Below are 17,045 nucleotides of genomic sequence, written 5' to 3'. Positions count from 1 at the left end.
GGGTCTGTGGGAGGAGCTACAGGAGCAGTCAGCAGAGGGGTGTGTCCAGGCAAGTCCAGATAGGTAACCCAGTTACAACCTATATACATGGTTTCCCACACACATGCTATATTTCTTTAGTCCATTGAGCAAGTAGAGATGTTAGTGAGCTTTTTCTAGTCTACAGTCAGACCAGGACAGGCTATTGATAATGTTCACTGTTGGGAACTGGAAGCTCTCAACTTCATTACTAGGCTCCTTAAGGTTATCATGGTGGGGATAAACTCCCACTACCTATGATATGCTCCAAATGGTGTGTGTTTCAATTTGCTTCTGACAACCTAGTCTAGTTCCTGGCCTTCATGTGTGACTTAGCTCCTAAGCACAGTGGAACAGTTTCTACTGACAGAAGAAGGAGCAAAGGCGTGTTACAAGTCACTTCAGGTAGATGGCAGCTCATAGAAAGAAGACTCTGATCTCAGACCTCCACTGCCTTGTGGCTAGACCTACTCATGGCGGAGCAAACCCTGACGAAAAATTTGGAGCTGGAGAACCTAAGAGTCCTGCATTGACTTCAACGCTGACTGGCAACTCGTGCAACGCCACAGGTGCCAAACTGTATCGGTCTCTGCCATTCCTTTGGATCCATCAGCTGCGTGGAGAGGGGGAGCCTGCTGCAGGGGCAACAGCTTGCTGTCCATATTGTACTGCCTTGGCTTGCGTATCACGTGGACAGCTAGGATGTAATATACGTGGTCAACCTTGACCAACGGAGGAGCTCAGCAACCTCAACACTTGCCAACAGGGCCATGTCTTCTTGAAATCAATGACCAGCTCTTTTGTTTTGCTGATTTTGTGTGGGAGAATGTTGTCATGACACCACGTTATGAAGTTCTCTATCTCCTTCCAGTACTTACAACTCTTCATTATTTGGGATACAGGTCGCTACAGTGGTCTGATTTGCAAACTTGCATATGGGATCTGCCCCCGTAGTCATGGGCATACAAGGAGTAGAGTAGGGGGCCAAGGACATAACCTTGTGGAGCAACAATGTTTTGCTGCCTATCTTAATATTGATCAGCAAGTAGAGGATCCAGTTTCAGTGGAAGGTTTTGACTTCCAGGCTCTGGAGTTAGGTGATGAATTTATTTTAAATTATAATATTGAGGTTGGAGCTGGAGTCTATAAATGATAGTCTAATGTAGGTGTCTTTACCACTCAGATGCTCCAGAGGTGAGCGTAGGACCAGGGTGATGACATCTGCCAGTGGTAGGCAAATTGGAGTAGGTTGAAGTTGACTTGAATTTCTATGGTAGGGGTTCCCAAACTTTTTTTTTAATGCTATGGACCAATGCCATTAAGCAAGGTGTCCGTACCCCAGATTTGGAACCCCTGTGCTATGGTCTCATTGTACAAGGAAATTAACAGTCGGCCGTACAAACATATTTTGTGTATTATACTTTATTTTTAGGTACCATTTAATTCATAGGTGATGTTTTGACTTGCAGAAAAAGAAGACCATGTTTAAAATTTCCAACCTTGAGGACAGGATCTAAGCTGACACAATGATTCTTCTTCTTTGGGGCTCTTTCTTTGAGGTTCTTCCATTTCATAGATGTCTGTGAAGAGTAAGAATTTCAGGTTATATACTGTATACACTCTCTGATATTAAATGGAGCCACTGAACCTTTGATCAGAGGAGTGGATCATAACATATGTCATGCACCTGCATAAATGGGCATAAACAACCCCCAGCAGTATTAAAAGAGTGCTGGGGTTTCTGTTCACTACAATCCTATTACTAATATCGTCAAAGACCAATTAACATAAGAAATAGGAGCAGGAGTAGGTCATCCGGCCCATCGAGCCTGCCCCACCATTCAATAAGATGTTGGCTGATCTGTCCGTAAACTCAACTCCATTTCTCCATAACCCTTAATTCCCTTACTATGTAAAAACCTATCTAACTATTTCTTAAATATATTTAGTGAAGAAGCCTCAGCTGCTTCCCTGGGCAGAGAATTCCACAGATTCACCACTCTCTGGGAAAGACAGTTTCTCCTCTTCTCCATCCTAAATCTTCTCCCCTGAATCTTGAGAGAATGTCCCCTAGTTCTAGTCTCACCTACCAATGGAAACAACTTTCCAACTTCTATCTTATCCATCCCTTTCAAAATTTTGTAAGTTTCTATAAGATCCCCTCTCATTCTTCTGAACTCCAGAGAGTATAGACCCAGGCGACTCAATCCCTCCTCATAGGTTAACCCCGTCATCCTTGGAACCAACCTGGTGAACCTCCTCTGCACTGCCTCCAAAGCCAGTATATCCTTCCTCAAGTATGGAGACCAGAACTGCACACAGTACTCCAAGTGCGGCCTCACCAGTACCCTGTATAGTTGGAGCATGACCTCCCTGCTCTTAAATTCAATCCCTCTAGCAATGAAGGCCAACATTCCATTTGCCTTCTTAATAACCTGTTGTACCTGCAAGCCAACTTTCTGTGATTCATGCACAAGCACTCCCAAGTCCCTCTGCACAACAGCATGCTGCACTCTTCCACCATCTAAATAATTATCTGCTCTTCTATTATTCCTTCCAAAGTGGATGATCTCACATTTACCAATGTTGTATTCCATCTGCCAGACCTTGGCCCACTCACTTAACTTATTCATATCCTTCTGCAGACTCTCCACATCCTCTGTACAATTTGCTTTTCCACTCAGTTTAGTGTCATCAGCAAATTTTGCTACGCTACACTCAGTCCCCTCTTCCAAATCATCAATGTAAATGGTAAACAGCTGTGGGCCCAGCACCGACCCCTGTGACACCCCACTCACCACTGACTGCCAACCGGAGAAACACCCATTTGTACCAACTCTCTGCCTTCTATTGGTTAACCAATCCACTATCCATGTCAATACACTTCCTCTGACTCCATGCATCTGTATCTTATTTATAACTCTCATGTGCGGTACCTTATCGAACGTCTTCTGGAAATTCAAGTATACAACATCCACCTGTGCCCCTGTATCCACTGCACTCATTATGTCCTCAAAGAACTCCAGTAAGTTTGTCAAACAGGACCTGCCCTTTCTGAATCCATGCTGCATCTGTCTAATTGAACCACTCCTTTCTAAATGTTTTGCTATTTCTTCCTTAATGACAGTTTCAAGCATTTTCTCGACTACAGATATTAAGCTAACTGGCATATAGTTGTAAACACAAAATAATCCGCAGATGCTGGGGTCAAAGCAACGCTCACAACACGCTGGAGGAACTCAGCAGGTCGGGCAGCATCCGTGGAAAAGATCGGTCAACGTTTTGGGCCAGAACCCTTTGTCAGGACTGTAGAGGGAAGGGGCAGAGGCCCTATAAAGAAGGTGGGGGTGAGAGTGGGATGGAGAAGGCACTAATTCTAGATTTGGTCTCTGCATCACTTCCCTCTTCTTTTCTGTGTGGGTTCCCATCCCCCTGCCTTATTAGTTTAAAGCCTCCCCAACAGCACTAGCAAACAATCTCCCTAGGACACTGTTTGAATTCATTCATTTATTTTGTATGGAACATTGCGCTTAAATATAAATCGGCTGTCTTGACAGTTTTCAAGGAACTGGTATTAAGTACACTGCTTACAATCCCACCTCTGAACCTTGCCAACAAACCACATCTTGCCACTCTCAACCATCTTAAATTAATTTATATCCGAGATTACATTGTCGTGCAGTTATTAAACAATACAGCCCCATTATCCAGGGGATCTCAACCTGGAGTCCACAGAGCCCTCGGATAATGGTAGGGTCAATTTAATGGTTTGGCATTACTTCTAAACGATGTGCTTATTTTCAGAGTATATCACCTGGAATGGTGGACACAGAGTTTATTCATCACATGCTTGAGAATACTTCAACTTCACCTTTCCAATTACATGGCGGTATGAAGGTAAGTCACACAGATACTAGAGGTGAGCAGAAAGAAAGTGAAGATCTTGATGAGAAAGCGATTTAATTTGTTACCATACAGTATTCTGTGTTATCCAAGCAATAGACTGTGATTGCTTTCCCACTCATTAACACCAAATCAGCATGTGTTTTTGTGGCATTTTAATGTACAAGGACATTCAAAAGGACTTCTTAAGCATTTTCAGAAAAAGATCTCAGTATTATGGCAGGTCTCAAAGTTTGGTCAAAAAAGTATGCTTCAAAGATAAATGTTGGGAAGCTGGGGGGATTCCAAAGCTCAGCAGCAGATTTGATTTAACACATTCCCTTCAATAGGTTTCAAAAGGTACAGTTAAGGTCAGAGAAATGTATCCAATGTACATCCTGAAATTCTTCTTCTTCGCAAACATCCACAAAAACAGAGGAGTGCCCCAAAGATTGAATGACAGCTAAATATTAGATCCCCAATCTCCCTCCCACACACAAGCAGCAACAATGCATCGTTAAAGAAAAAGAAAATGGCATCAGAATACAAAGTAAAGCTGATAATAGCACTTCAGATATGAAGATCAAAAGTTGTTTTTGTGATGAAAGAGTAAGATATATTTCACCCTTGTTCTATCATTGTAATGTTTCTACAATATTGATATTTAATATTATTTGCAATTAACTTCCCGTACATAGTTTCAATGGGACAGAATCAGAATGTCTCACACTTAATGTGAGCTATGTGTGGAGCCAAAAGAGATGGGGGAGATTCTGAACGATTTCTTTTCTTCGGTATTCACTAAGGAGAAGGTTATTGAATTGTGTAAGGTCAGGGAAACAGATAGGGAAGTTATGGAAACTATGGTGATTAAAGAAGAGGAAGTACTGGCGCTTTTCAGGAATATAAAAGTGTATAAGTCTCTGGGTCCTGACAGGATATTCCCTAGGACCTTGAGGGAAGTTAGTGTGGAAATAGCAGGGGCTCTGAAAGAAATAATTCAAATGTCTTTAGAAATGGGGATGGTGCCGGAGGATTGGCGTATTGCTCATGTTGTTCCATTGTTTAAAAAGGGTTCTAAGAGTAAACCTAGCAATTATCGGCCTGTGAGTTTGCCGTCAGTGGTGGGTAAATTGATGGAAAGTATTCTTAGAGATGGTATATATAATTATCTGGATAGACAGGGTCTGATTAGGAACAGTCAACATGGATTTGTGCGTGGAAGGTCATGTTTGACAAATCGTATTGGATTTTTTGAAGAGGTCACTAGGAAAGTTGATAAGGGTAAAGTGGTGGATGTTGTCTATATGGACTTCAGTAAGGCCTTTGACAAGGTTCCACACGGAAAGTTAGTTAGGAAGATTCAATTGTTAGGTATTAATATTGAAGTAGTAAAATGGATTCAGCAGTGGCTGGATGGGAGATGCTAGAGAGTAGTGGTGGGTGACTATTTGTCAGATTGGAGGCCAGTGACTAGTGGTGTGCCTCAGAGATCTGTACTGGGTCCAATGTTGTTTGTCATATACATTAATGATCTGGATGATGGGGTGGTAAATTGGATGACTAAGTATGCAGATGATACTAAGATAGGTGGAGTTGTGGATAATGAAGTAGGTTTTCAAAGCTTGCAGAGAGATTTAGGCCAGTCAGAAGAGTGAGCTGAAAGATGGCTCATGGAGTTTAATGCTGATAAATGTGAGGTGCTACATTTTGGTAGGACTAATCAAAATAGGACATACATGGTAAATGGTAGGGCATTGAAGAATGCAGTAGAATAGAGGGATCTTGGAATAATGGTGCATAGTTCCCTGAAGGTGGAATCTCATGTGGATAGGGTGGTGAAGAAAGCTTTTGGTATGCTGGCCTTTATAAATCAGAGCATTGAGTATAGGAATTGGGATGTAATGTTGAAATTGTACAAGGCATTGGTAAGGCCAAATCTGAAGTGTTGTGTACAGTTCTGGTCACCGAATTATAGGAAAGATGTCAACAAAATAGAGAGAGTACAGAGAAGATTTACTAGAATGTTACCTGGGTTTCATCACCTAAGTTACAGAGAAAAGTTGAACAAGTTGGGTCTTTATTCTTTGGAGCATAGAAGGTTGAGGGGGGACTTGACAGTGGTATTTAAAATTATGAGGGGGATAGATAGAGTTGACGTGGATAGGCTTTTTCCATTGAGAGTAGGGGAGATTCAAACAAGAGGACATGAGTTGAGAGTTAAAGGGCAAAAGTGTAGGGGTAACATGAGGGAGAACTTCTTTACTCAGAGAGTGGTAGCTGTGTGGAACGAGCTTCCAGCAGAAGTGGTTGAGGCAGGTTCGATGTTGTCATTTAGGGTTAAATTGGATAGCTATATGGACAGGAAAGGAATGGAGGGTTATGGGCTGAGAGCAGGTCGGTGGGATTAAGTGAGAGTAAGAGTTCGGCACAGGGCCGAGATGGCCTGTTTCTGTGCTGTGATTGTTATATGGTTATACGGTTATATGGTTAATGATAGGTTTCACTAACCAGAAAGTTAAATTGTGTACAATTTTATTTCCTGAAGACTGATTCTCATTTTATTTAATCTATTATTTTGCTATCCATAATGTCATAACTCCAGAATGATCCCTAATAAAGCTGACAAATAGTACTTGAGACATGAAAATCAAATATAGTTTTTGTGATGAAAGGGTAAGACATAGTTCTGTCATTGTAAAGTCTACATAGTACTTGGATGTAAGTATTATTTGCAAATAACTTCAACAAAATTAAGGAATATTCATTCTTATTGTACAGTTAGTGATGTGGGGAATGGCAGTCGGGATAGCAGTGTGGTCCTCTTGCAGGATGTGGGAAATCATGGAGATCTGATGACTACATCTGTGACAAGTGCATCTAGGTGCAAAGTGCATTTGGAGCGAAGAAGGAATGAGAGATGACTCGATAGAGTTGTATTGTCATCTACATCAATGATAAGAATGTACAAGCATGGTTAGTAAGTTTGCAGTTGACATTGAAATAGGTGCTGTAGCGGATAATGGGGAAGGTTACCAAACATCTCAAGGGGATCTTGGCCAGCTAAGTGGGTTGAGGAATGGCAAATTGAACTTAATTCTGATAAGTGTGAGCTGTTACATTTTGGAAAGCCAAATCCAGGTAGGACTTGGACAATGAATGACAGAGGCCTGGGAGTATTGTAGTGGAGAAGGACCTTGGGATAAAAAATACACAAGGAGAACAATTTACCTCTTAGGGAATGAGATAGGTAGGTGACAGAATGTGTGCGAGGGAACACTTTGGATCTCGTGATCGTAATTCTGTTAGTTTCAAGATAATTATGGAGTAGATTAGGACTGGTCCTCGGGTTAGGATTTGAAATTAGCAGTATGGTAGTGCAGTGGTTAGCACATCGCTTTAGAAGACCAGCAGCCCGGGTTTAACTCACGCCACTGCCTGCAAGGGGTTTGTATGTTCTCCCCATGACCACGTGGATTTCCTCCGGGAGCTCTGGTTTCCTTGCACTGTCCAAAGATGCACTGGTTGGTAGGTTAATTGGTCATTGTAGATTGTCCTATGATGAGGCTAGGGTTAAATAGGGGGATTGCTGGACGACAGGGCTCAGTAGGCTAGAGGGGCCAATTCCGCACTTCGTCTCAGTAAAATAAATAAATTGGAGAAAGGCAAAGTTGGTGGCATCAGAAGGGATCTTGCAGACATGAATTGCAATGGGTGTTCTCCAGCAAAGAGATGCTTGATAAATGAAATATTGAGAGTGCAGAGTCTGTTCGTTCCTGTTGGAATAAAAGGCAAGGCTAGAATGTTTAGGTAATCTTGGTAATCTAATTATACTGAGGTTTTGGTAAAGGAAAAAAAAAGGAAAGGATATCAGGAATGGGTAATTAGGATCAAACGAGGTGCTTGAGGAGTATAGGAAATGCATAAGTCAGATATCCGGAGACTACAAAAGGATGTAAGGTTGCTTTGGTAGATACGATGAAAGAGAATCCCAAGGTGTTCTACAGTGATATTAAGAGCAAAATGGAAGAGGATGTGCTTGCTGTCTGGAGGAAAATTATGGTGATAAATCCCAGGATTTTAGGAGGTGTTGCCTTAGATATTTTGGGAGGCTAGTGCAGAAATTGGAGATGCCCTGGAAAGGATATTTAAAATGTCCTTAGCCTTGGGTGATGTGCCAGAGGACTGGAGGGTAGCTAAAGTTGTCCTGTTGTTCAAGAAAGGCTCTAAAAATATAGCCTGATGTCAATTGCGAGTTGGATAATCAGGGCCTGAGAGTCAACGTGGCTTTGTGCGTAGTCAGTCATGTCTAACAAATCTTAGAGCGATTTTCAAGGAGATTACCAAGAAGGCTGATGAAGGGAAGGAGGTGGACTTTGTTAGTAAGGCATTTGGTGAAGTTCCGCACGTGAACCTGGTCTGGAAGGTTAAGTCACTTAGCATTCAGGACGAAGTTGTCAATTGGATTCGATGTTGGCATTGCAGCAGAAGTGGTGGTAGTAGTTTGTCTCACTGACTGGAGGCCCATGACTAGTGGTATACCACAGGGATCAGTGCCTTGCTATTTGTCATCTATATTAATGATTTAGGAAACATGGTAAATTGGATCAGCAACTTTGCAGATGGCACCAATACTGGGGGCGCAGTGGACAGTGAGGAGAGCTATCTAAATTTGTAGGGTGATCGGAATCAGCTGGATGCACTTTGAGAGGACAAACCAAGGCCAGTTGTAGGCCACTGAAGTGTGCTGTAGAACAGAGGGATCTAGGAATACAGATCCATAATTCCTTGAAAGCGGCATCACAAGCGGATAGGGTTGCAAAGAGAGCAGATTGGCCTTCAGAAACTAAGGCACATAGTGCAGGAGGTGGGATGTTATATTGAAGTTGTATAAGATGTTGGTGAGGTCAAATTTAGGTTATTGTGTTCAGTGCCTGTCACCTCTCCACTGGAAAGATATCGATAAGCTTGAACGAATGCTGAGAGAATTTGTATGGATATTGCTGGGACTTGACACGCTGAGTTACAGGGATAGTTTGACTAGGTCAGGACTTCATTCTTGGCTGTGCAGAATGAGGGAAGATCTTACACAGAGTTATACAAAACTAGACAGGGTGAATACATACCGGTATTTTCCCTTCATGTTGGGTGAGACTAAAGCTAGAGGTCATGGGTTTAGGTGAATGACAAAACATTTAAAGCGAGTCTGAGGGGGAACTATTTCACTTAGAGGCTGGTGTGAGCGTGGAATTAGCTACCAGTAGAAGTGCTGGCTGCTGGTTCAATTGGAACATTTAAGAGAAGCTTGAATAAGTACATTGATGAGAGAGGTATGGAAGGCTACAGTCCAGATGCAGGTAGATGGGATTGGGCAGGAAATCAGGCTGGCAGAGACTAGATGGGCTGAGGGGCCTGTTTCAGAATTAGAATCAGGTTTAATATCACTGGCATATGTTGCGAAATTTGCTGATTGCAGCAAGAGTGCATTGCAATACATAGTAATAGTTTTAAAGACCGTACATTACAATAAGAAACGTATATATATTTCAGGCTTCAGGCTCCTGTCCCACCTCTTTGATGGTAGCAAATAGGAAGATGGCATGTCCTGGGTAATGGGGGTCCTTGATGCTGGATGCAGCCTCCTTGAGGCACCACCTTTGGAAGGTGTCCTGTCTGCTAGGGAGTCTAGTGCCCATGATGGAGCTGGTAGAGTTACAATTTCAGCAGCTTTTTCCAATCCTGTGCAGTGGCTCCTCCATACCAGACAGTGATGCAACCAGTTACAATACTCCCCACTGTATATCTGCAGAAAACTGAGAGTGACTTTGGTGATATACCAACTCTCCTCAGACTCCTATTGAAATATAGCCATTGTCACGGCTTCTTTGGAATTGCATTGATATCTTGGACCCCGGATAAATCTCCAGAGATGTTGACACCCAGAAACTTGAAACCACTCACCCTTTCTATGACTGATCCCTTATGAGGACCAGTGTTCCCTCGACTTCCCCTTCCAGAAGTTCACCATCAATTCCTTGGTCTTACTGATGTTGAGTGCAGGGCTGTTGCTGCGACAACACTTAACCAGCTGATCTTTCTCACTCCTGTACGCCTCCTCTCCACTCATGATCTGAAATTCTGCCAACAATAGTTGCGTCATCAGTAAATTTATAGTGGGTGGTTTGAGCTGTGCCCGGGAACACGGTCGTGGGTGCAGAGAGAGTAGAGCAGTGGTTCCATGCATCCTTGATGTGTGCCAATACTGACTGTCAGCAAGGAGGAGGTGTTGTTTCTGATTCCCACTGACACCTGGTGAGGAAGTCGAGGATCCAGTTGCAGAGCGAGGTACAGAGGCCCATGTTTAGGAGCTTGTTGATTTTAGCGTGCGATTGTGTTGAACGCTGAGCTGTAATCAGTAAACAGCAGCCTGATTGTCCAGGTGATCCCAGGCCCAGTGGAGAGCCAGTGAGATTGCATCTACAGTAGACCCATGATGGGTTCAGGTACTTCCTTAGAGAAGTGTTGATTCTGGCCATGACCACCCTCTCAAAGCACTTGATCACAGTAGATGTGAGTGCCACTGGGTGATAGACATTGAGGCAGATCACCCTGCTCTTCTTGGGCTCTGGTATGATTGTTGACCTTTTGAAGTAGGTGGGAACCTCCAATTGCAGCAGAAGAGATTGAAGATGTCCTTGAACGCACTTTGCCCATTGATTGGCACGGATTTTCAACGCTCTACCAGGTACACCATCAGGGCCCGAGTGCTTTGCAAGGGTTCACCAGATGCTGCAGGGATTCACACAGGTCTAGTTTTATTTTCTCTTTTGAAGCACGTCTAAAAGGTGTTGAGATCATCTGGAACTGGAGTATCACAGCCGTTCATGATGTTGGGCTTTGCCTTGTAGGAAGTATTGGCCTGCAAATCCTGCCAGAGCTAATGTACGCCTAATTTTGTCCCTAACTTCAATAGGAATTATTTATTCACTTTTTAAATAGCCTTCCATAGGTCATACATGGACTTCTTGTATAGTTCTGGATCACTGGTCTTGATTGACACAGATTTAGCCCTCAGCAGATTATGAATCTCCTGGTTTATCCACAGCTTTTGGTTTAGGTACGTCCGGTATGTTCTCGAAGGCACACACTTCATCAGGTCTCGATGGAGTCAGTGACAACTGTGGCGTGTTCATTCAGATTTGAAGATAAGTCCCTGAATATTGCCCAGTCATAGTCATACTTTATTGATCTCGGGGGAAATTGGTTTTCGTTACAGTTGCTCCATAAATAATAACTAGTAATAGAACTATAAATAGTTAAATAGTACTATGTAGATTATGCCAGTAAATTATGAAATAAGTCCAGGACCAGCCTATCGGCACAGGGTGTCTGACCCTCCAAGGGAGGAGTTGTAAAGTTTGATGGCCACAGGCAGGAATGACTTCCTATGACACTCTGTGCTGCATCTCAGTGGAATGAGTCTCTGGCTGAATGTACTCCTGTGCCCACCCAGTACATTATGTAGTGGATAATGTCCAGTGACTCAAAGCAGGCCTGTAAGCACTGGTGCACCTCCCTTGTCCTCACCACCGGTGCTGCTGTCTTTAGTCTCTGCCTATAGGCTGGGAGTAGAAGTACAATCAGGTGATTGGACTTTGCAAAATGTGGGCATGGGATGGCACTGTAAGAGTTCTTGACAGTGGTATAATTGTGGTCAAGTGTTTTGGCTGCTCTGATGGTAGTTGTTCGGAGACTTTTTCGAGCTGGCCTGGTTGAAATCCCCCACAAAGCATCGGGGTGCGCAGTTTCAGGACCGCTGATTATGGTGCTCAACTCCTCCAGAGCCAGTCAGATGTCGGCCTGAGGTGAGATGCGCACTGCTATCAGGATGATGGCGGAAAAATCCCTCGGCAGATAAACTGGCCGAAGCTTCATCGCAAGATATTTGAGGTTGGGTGAACAGGACTGAGGCAGAGCTGCCATGTCATGTCTGTGCACCATGATGAGTTAGGAGGGGAGGAGAAGATGGCGGTGCGATACAGCATGCGCGGCCACTCTGAAATGATATCGTATTTATTAACTGGGGCCATACACAATCCTGATTTGATGGAGACAGACGTGAGAAGCACGGAGGAACATCTGGAGAAACTTCTGAAATGCCTGCTTCGCTGCCGCTGTTACTATGTGATCGTGATTCTCCGGAGGGGAAGGCCCCAAATCCTTGACTTTACCTATTGCCTGTTGCCAGGGCCAGGGTCGAAGCACTCGGCAGAGGTGGTGCTCGGTGCTCGGTATCGGAGGGCTGGTTGGAGGCCAAAAGTTTTCAGACGGACTCGAGTTGGCTGTGGTCAGGTGCTTCCAGGGTGCTGCATCAACAAGTTTGCGGCGCTGGAAGCTCATGGCAGGGAGAGTTTCTCCCTTCTACCGTCTGCGTGAGATGATGCGACTTTCGAGAGACCTTGAGTCTCTTTTTTTTACCATGCCCATGGTCTGTTCTTCATCAAATTACGGTATTGCTTTGCACTGTTGTAACTATATGTTATAATTATGTGGTTTTGTCAGTTTTTTTAGTCTTGGTTTGTCTTGTGTTTCTGTGATATCATTCTGGAGAAACATTGTATCATTTCTTAATGCATGCATTACTAAATGACAATAAAAGAGGACTGTGTGTCCTCATAATCTAATCTAATCTAATCTAAAGCATACTTCACCTCCTCTACCTTTTAAAAGACAGAGCTGTCCTGTCTTTGTGGACAACAGTGAAGCCATTGGGCTGCAGCACTATGTCCAAAATGGTGGGTGTGAGCCATGTTTCTGTAAAGCGAAGTACACAACTGTCCCTGGTGTTTCTTTGGTACTGCAATCTTGCTCTGAGGTCTTCAGTTTTATTTCCCAGAGACTGTGCATTCACCAGCAGGATAGTCAGGAGTAGGGGACTAAAACCTCCGTGTTTCAGTCATACTTGGTTTCTGTGCTTCTGTTTTCTTAAAGAGGAACTACACTCGCGACCTGCGTCTGCCGTCTGGGAACTGCCGATCTCGCTAGATTTGAGTGTCGATAGATTTTTAAACGTCTTAAAACGATGTTGTTTACTGAAAAATACACAAAGCTGTGTCTGAAGATTTCAGCTGTATTTGTTCTAAATGGGAACCTTTAATGATTCCCATCGGAGCTGCATGCAAAGGTCGCCACTGATCAGCACCATCTTGAGATTCTGTGCTGTAGTGTTCTATGGGTCCAAGATTCTCTGAAGGTGGCCTCATCAGTTCAACATAACATCACAACTCCTGCACTCAATGGCCTCATTCTTGAAGGCCAACGTGTCAAAAGTTCTCTCTTCTGGGTGATGAAGAAGTGCTTCCAGCACACTGGCCTTTACAAGTCAGGTCGTTGAGTATAACATTGGCAGGTCACTGTTGTGGTTGTACAGGATGCCGGTGAGGACAAATGTATTCACTTTTAGTTGCCTTGTATTGGAAAGATGTTATTAAACTGGGAAAAACGTAGAAATTATTTACAAGGATGCTGTCTGAACTTGTGGGATTCAGTTATAAGGAAAGGTTGGGCAGGCTAGGACTTTATTCCTTAAAGTGAAGAGAGAGTTCATAAGAGTTTAAGTATCAAGAACTAGAGGGTAAAGGTTTAAGATGAGGTAGGAAAGATTTAAGAGGAACTTGAGAGAGAACTTTTTCACACTAAGGTATGTCTATGTGAAATGAGCTATCAGTGGTTGAGGCAGGTACAATAACTTTTAAAAGATAGGTGTGCAGGTACATGGAAGGGAAAGGTTTAAACTTTAGAAGGTTATGGGCCAAACATTCACAAATGGGACTAGCTTGGTTTTCGGCATTTTGGTCAGCTTGGACCAGATGGAGCAAAAGGTCTAATTCTAAGTTGTATGGCTCAACAGACATCTTTTATAAACCCACCAACTCCCAGTTATCTTGTCTATGCCTCTTCTCACCCTGTTCCTATAAAAAATGTGATTCCTATTTCTCAGTTCTTTTGCCTCCACTGCATTTGTTCCCGGGACACGGCTTTCCTTTCCAGGGCATCAGAGATGTCCTCCTCCTTCAAAGAAAGGGGTTTCCCCTCCCCCATTATTGATGTTGCCATGACCTGCATCTCCTCCATTTCCAGAACATCCACTCTCATCCCACCTTCCCGCCGCTTTAACAGTGATAGCATTCCTCTGGTCTTTACCTACCTCCCCGTGAGCCTCCACATCCAACATATCATGCTTGGCAACTTCCATCATCTCCAAAGAGATCCCACCACGAAACCTATCTTTACCTCGCTCCCTCTCTCCGCTTCCCTTGTCTCTCCCCACTAATCTCCCTTCCAGTATTTATCCCTGAAAGCAGCGGAGGTGCTACACCTGCCTATTCATCTCCTCCCTCACCTCAGGGAGGAGGTAAATTGGCAGGTGTGGCACCTAACAGTCCTTCCAGGTGAGGCAACACCTCACCTGCGAATCTGCTGGGGTCATCTATTGTGTCCGGTGCTCCCGAGGTAGTCTCCTCTACTTTGGTGAAACCCATTGCAAATTGGGGGACCGCTCCATCGAGCACCCCTGCTCCATCCACTAGCAGATGAACTTCCCGGTGGCCAAACACTTTAATTCTGATTCCGATATGTTGGTCCGTGGCCTCCTCTTGTGCTAAGATGAGGCCACCCTTGGGTTCGAGGAGCAGCACCTTATATTCTGTCTGGGTAGCCTCCAACCTGATAATCGATTTCTCCTTCTAGTAAAAAGAATTCCCTTCTCTTCCCCTCTTCTTCTATGACCTCTCACCACTTCACACCTGCCTATCATTTCCCCCTGGGTCCCATCCTCCTTCCTTTTTCCAATGGTCCACTCTCCTGTCCTACCAGATCCTTTCTTCTCCAGCCCTTTACCTTTCTCACCCACCTGGCTTCACCTATCAACTTTTAGTTAGCCTCCTCCCCCCGCCCCACATTTTATTCTGGCATCTTCCCCCTTCCTTCTCAGTCCTGAAGAAGGGTCTCGGCCCAAAATGTCAACTGTTTATTCATTAACATAGATGCTAAAGTCGTAGAGCCATACAACGTAGCACTCACAAATTGAGTTCCTCAGCATTTTGTGAGTGTCATAATATATGGCTCTATGACTTTATGATTCTACTAATAAATTTTCCCCCTATAATTTTTTTGGTTTGTTTTTTGCAGATTCTGACTGGAGAGGATATCTCCAGTGCTGTGATATTTGCCCTCAGTGCACCGCCTCATATGAATGTAAGAGAATTTAACTGGTAGCACCTCTATCTGCTGTGCTAACTTGTAAATTTATTTCAAGTAATAGCATTTAACTAACTTAATCTCACTAAGATATTAGCCTGTTTAATATATTTTTCAAAGTAAACTTTGTATTTCTTGTATTTTTTTTATGAGCAATGGCTGTGATGGAATACATCACAGATAATCAAAACTACCTGTGTTTCCTTTTAAAAGAATACACCTGAGAAGTGTTTAAAAGGCTGTGTTCAATGGCGGGAAGACCTTAAACTGTGGTCCTCCACAAAACCTTTATTTTCAAGCTGCAGTGCATCCTTAAGAAAGTATCCCTGCGCCCTGTAATGGACATCTCGCTGCACAGGAAGACAAACTTAAGGCAGTCCAGAGGGCATTTTTTCACCAGGTTATTGATTTTCCAGCAGTAGCTGATGTTTATCATTTGGCTGTTCAGTGCTAGGAACAGCCCGGAGCCCGGAGAATCGTCTGCTGCACAGCACCGTAGGGTGAACGTTGACAGGAACCCTTGTGTCCTTTTCAGAGCTTCTTGCCAAGTGCACAGTTCACAAAGGAGTAGGCAGTCAAGTCTACACCACAGGTGTCTAGAGGGTGTAGTGCATTGCAAGTGAGTCTCTAATAAACAGATTCCCTCATTGCCTATCGCTATCTTTGACAAGAAAAAAATCTGCACTTCAGTTGATCAATTGCCTTAAATCATCTTGATACTTAATTTCCGCGGGTGGTGAGATGATATGGGGCCACTCTGGGTTATCAATTTGACACACAGAGGAATATTTGGTTTCTGTGGGTTTGTTTTCCACGCTGTCCAATTATTCATTTGCATGAATTCCTTTGGAACCCCTTGTAAGTGCTGCAGAAAGAATATAAGGATGTAATCTTGATGTTTTAATACCGTAAACAACTGCACTCTCTGGCAGGATAACTGAACTGAAAACAATATTGCATATCTGCAAAAATGAACTAAGCCTTTTCTTTCCTCTCTAGGTTGGAGAAATCATCTTTCGACCAGTGAAGCAACATTGGTAATGGGATTTGCTCCACTGAGCTAAGAAACATGGTTATCACTGATAAGTAGCTATGGTCAAATGTGATGCTTTCTAATACTTCAGCCTTCTAACTAACAGATGGACATTGGTGACAAGTTCAATATATAATGTCGCCAATTAGTAAATCTGGACAAACTGAATTACTGTCCCAATTTCAGGAACTTTCTTTGGTAAAATCTTAAGTTTTCAATGTATCAGAAATGGTCGTGTCATCCTGGTTCTTCATCACCAGGGGAAGGAAAGGCTTAAAGAGAATTTCCCACCTCAATTGAAGTAGTTCTGTGAATTCTGCACTCCGTCTAGTTTCCAGCATCTGTGTGCTGGAGATTTTCAGGAAGATACTGATATTAGGGCATTTCACAACACATCCCAGATCTGCCCAGTCTGTACTTAAATTCCTCTCCCAATTTGTATACTAAACTAAGGATAAGTCCTCCACTTGAGATATCTTGTGTTCTTAATTCTCTTGTGTACATCATTTTCTATATTTAGCGGTGAATGGCCTATTTGTTAACATGGTTGAATATGAAGACCTTGGCTCAACCGGCAACTATAGCTACAACTTAGCAGACATCATCACTGTATTGATGTTGCATTGATATCTTGATGTAGTTACCACTAACAAAGAAAATGTATATCCTCTAATTGGGAATAATTTAGTTTATTTTTAAATCACTATCACCTTTACTGAACTACATTACTTTCCGCGGTAGCTGGTCTTATATAGTAACAAAGCTTCTCTCTTGTATAACAAACTAAAGATATTTGAAATCAATGCCCAGTTTGCTAATGAAGCTGGCATGTAATTAACCACTGAATTGTGTA

At 43.2% G+C, this 17,045-nt stretch overlaps 1 protein-coding gene across 2 annotated transcripts in view; it reads left to right on the top strand.

The window, feature by feature from the left end:
• dhrs11a (dehydrogenase/reductase 11a) overlaps positions 1 to 17,045 on the top strand; it is a 133,708-nt gene extending 116,663 nt beyond the window's left edge. The window contains exons 5-7 of one of the 2 annotated variants that reach the window (XM_063031317.1): positions 3,823 to 3,915; positions 15,091 to 15,156; positions 16,159 to 17,045. In XM_063031317.1, coding sequence (XP_062887387.1) covers positions 3,823 to 3,915; positions 15,091 to 15,156; positions 16,159 to 16,200 — 201 coding nt within the window. In that variant the 3' untranslated portion in view covers positions 16,201 to 17,045. The remainder of the gene's footprint in view (positions 1 to 3,822; positions 3,916 to 15,090; positions 15,157 to 16,158) is intronic. The other variant, XM_063031315.1, reaches the window with a different exon arrangement.

This window comes from Mobula hypostoma, chromosome 23 (assembly GCF_963921235.1).
Source record: "Mobula hypostoma chromosome 23, sMobHyp1.1, whole genome shotgun sequence".
Classification (NCBI taxonomy): domain Eukaryota; kingdom Metazoa; phylum Chordata; class Chondrichthyes; order Myliobatiformes; family Myliobatidae; genus Mobula; species Mobula hypostoma.
The sequence above is the reverse complement of the archived record's forward strand: the minus strand, read 5'-3'. Positions and strand labels throughout refer to the sequence as shown.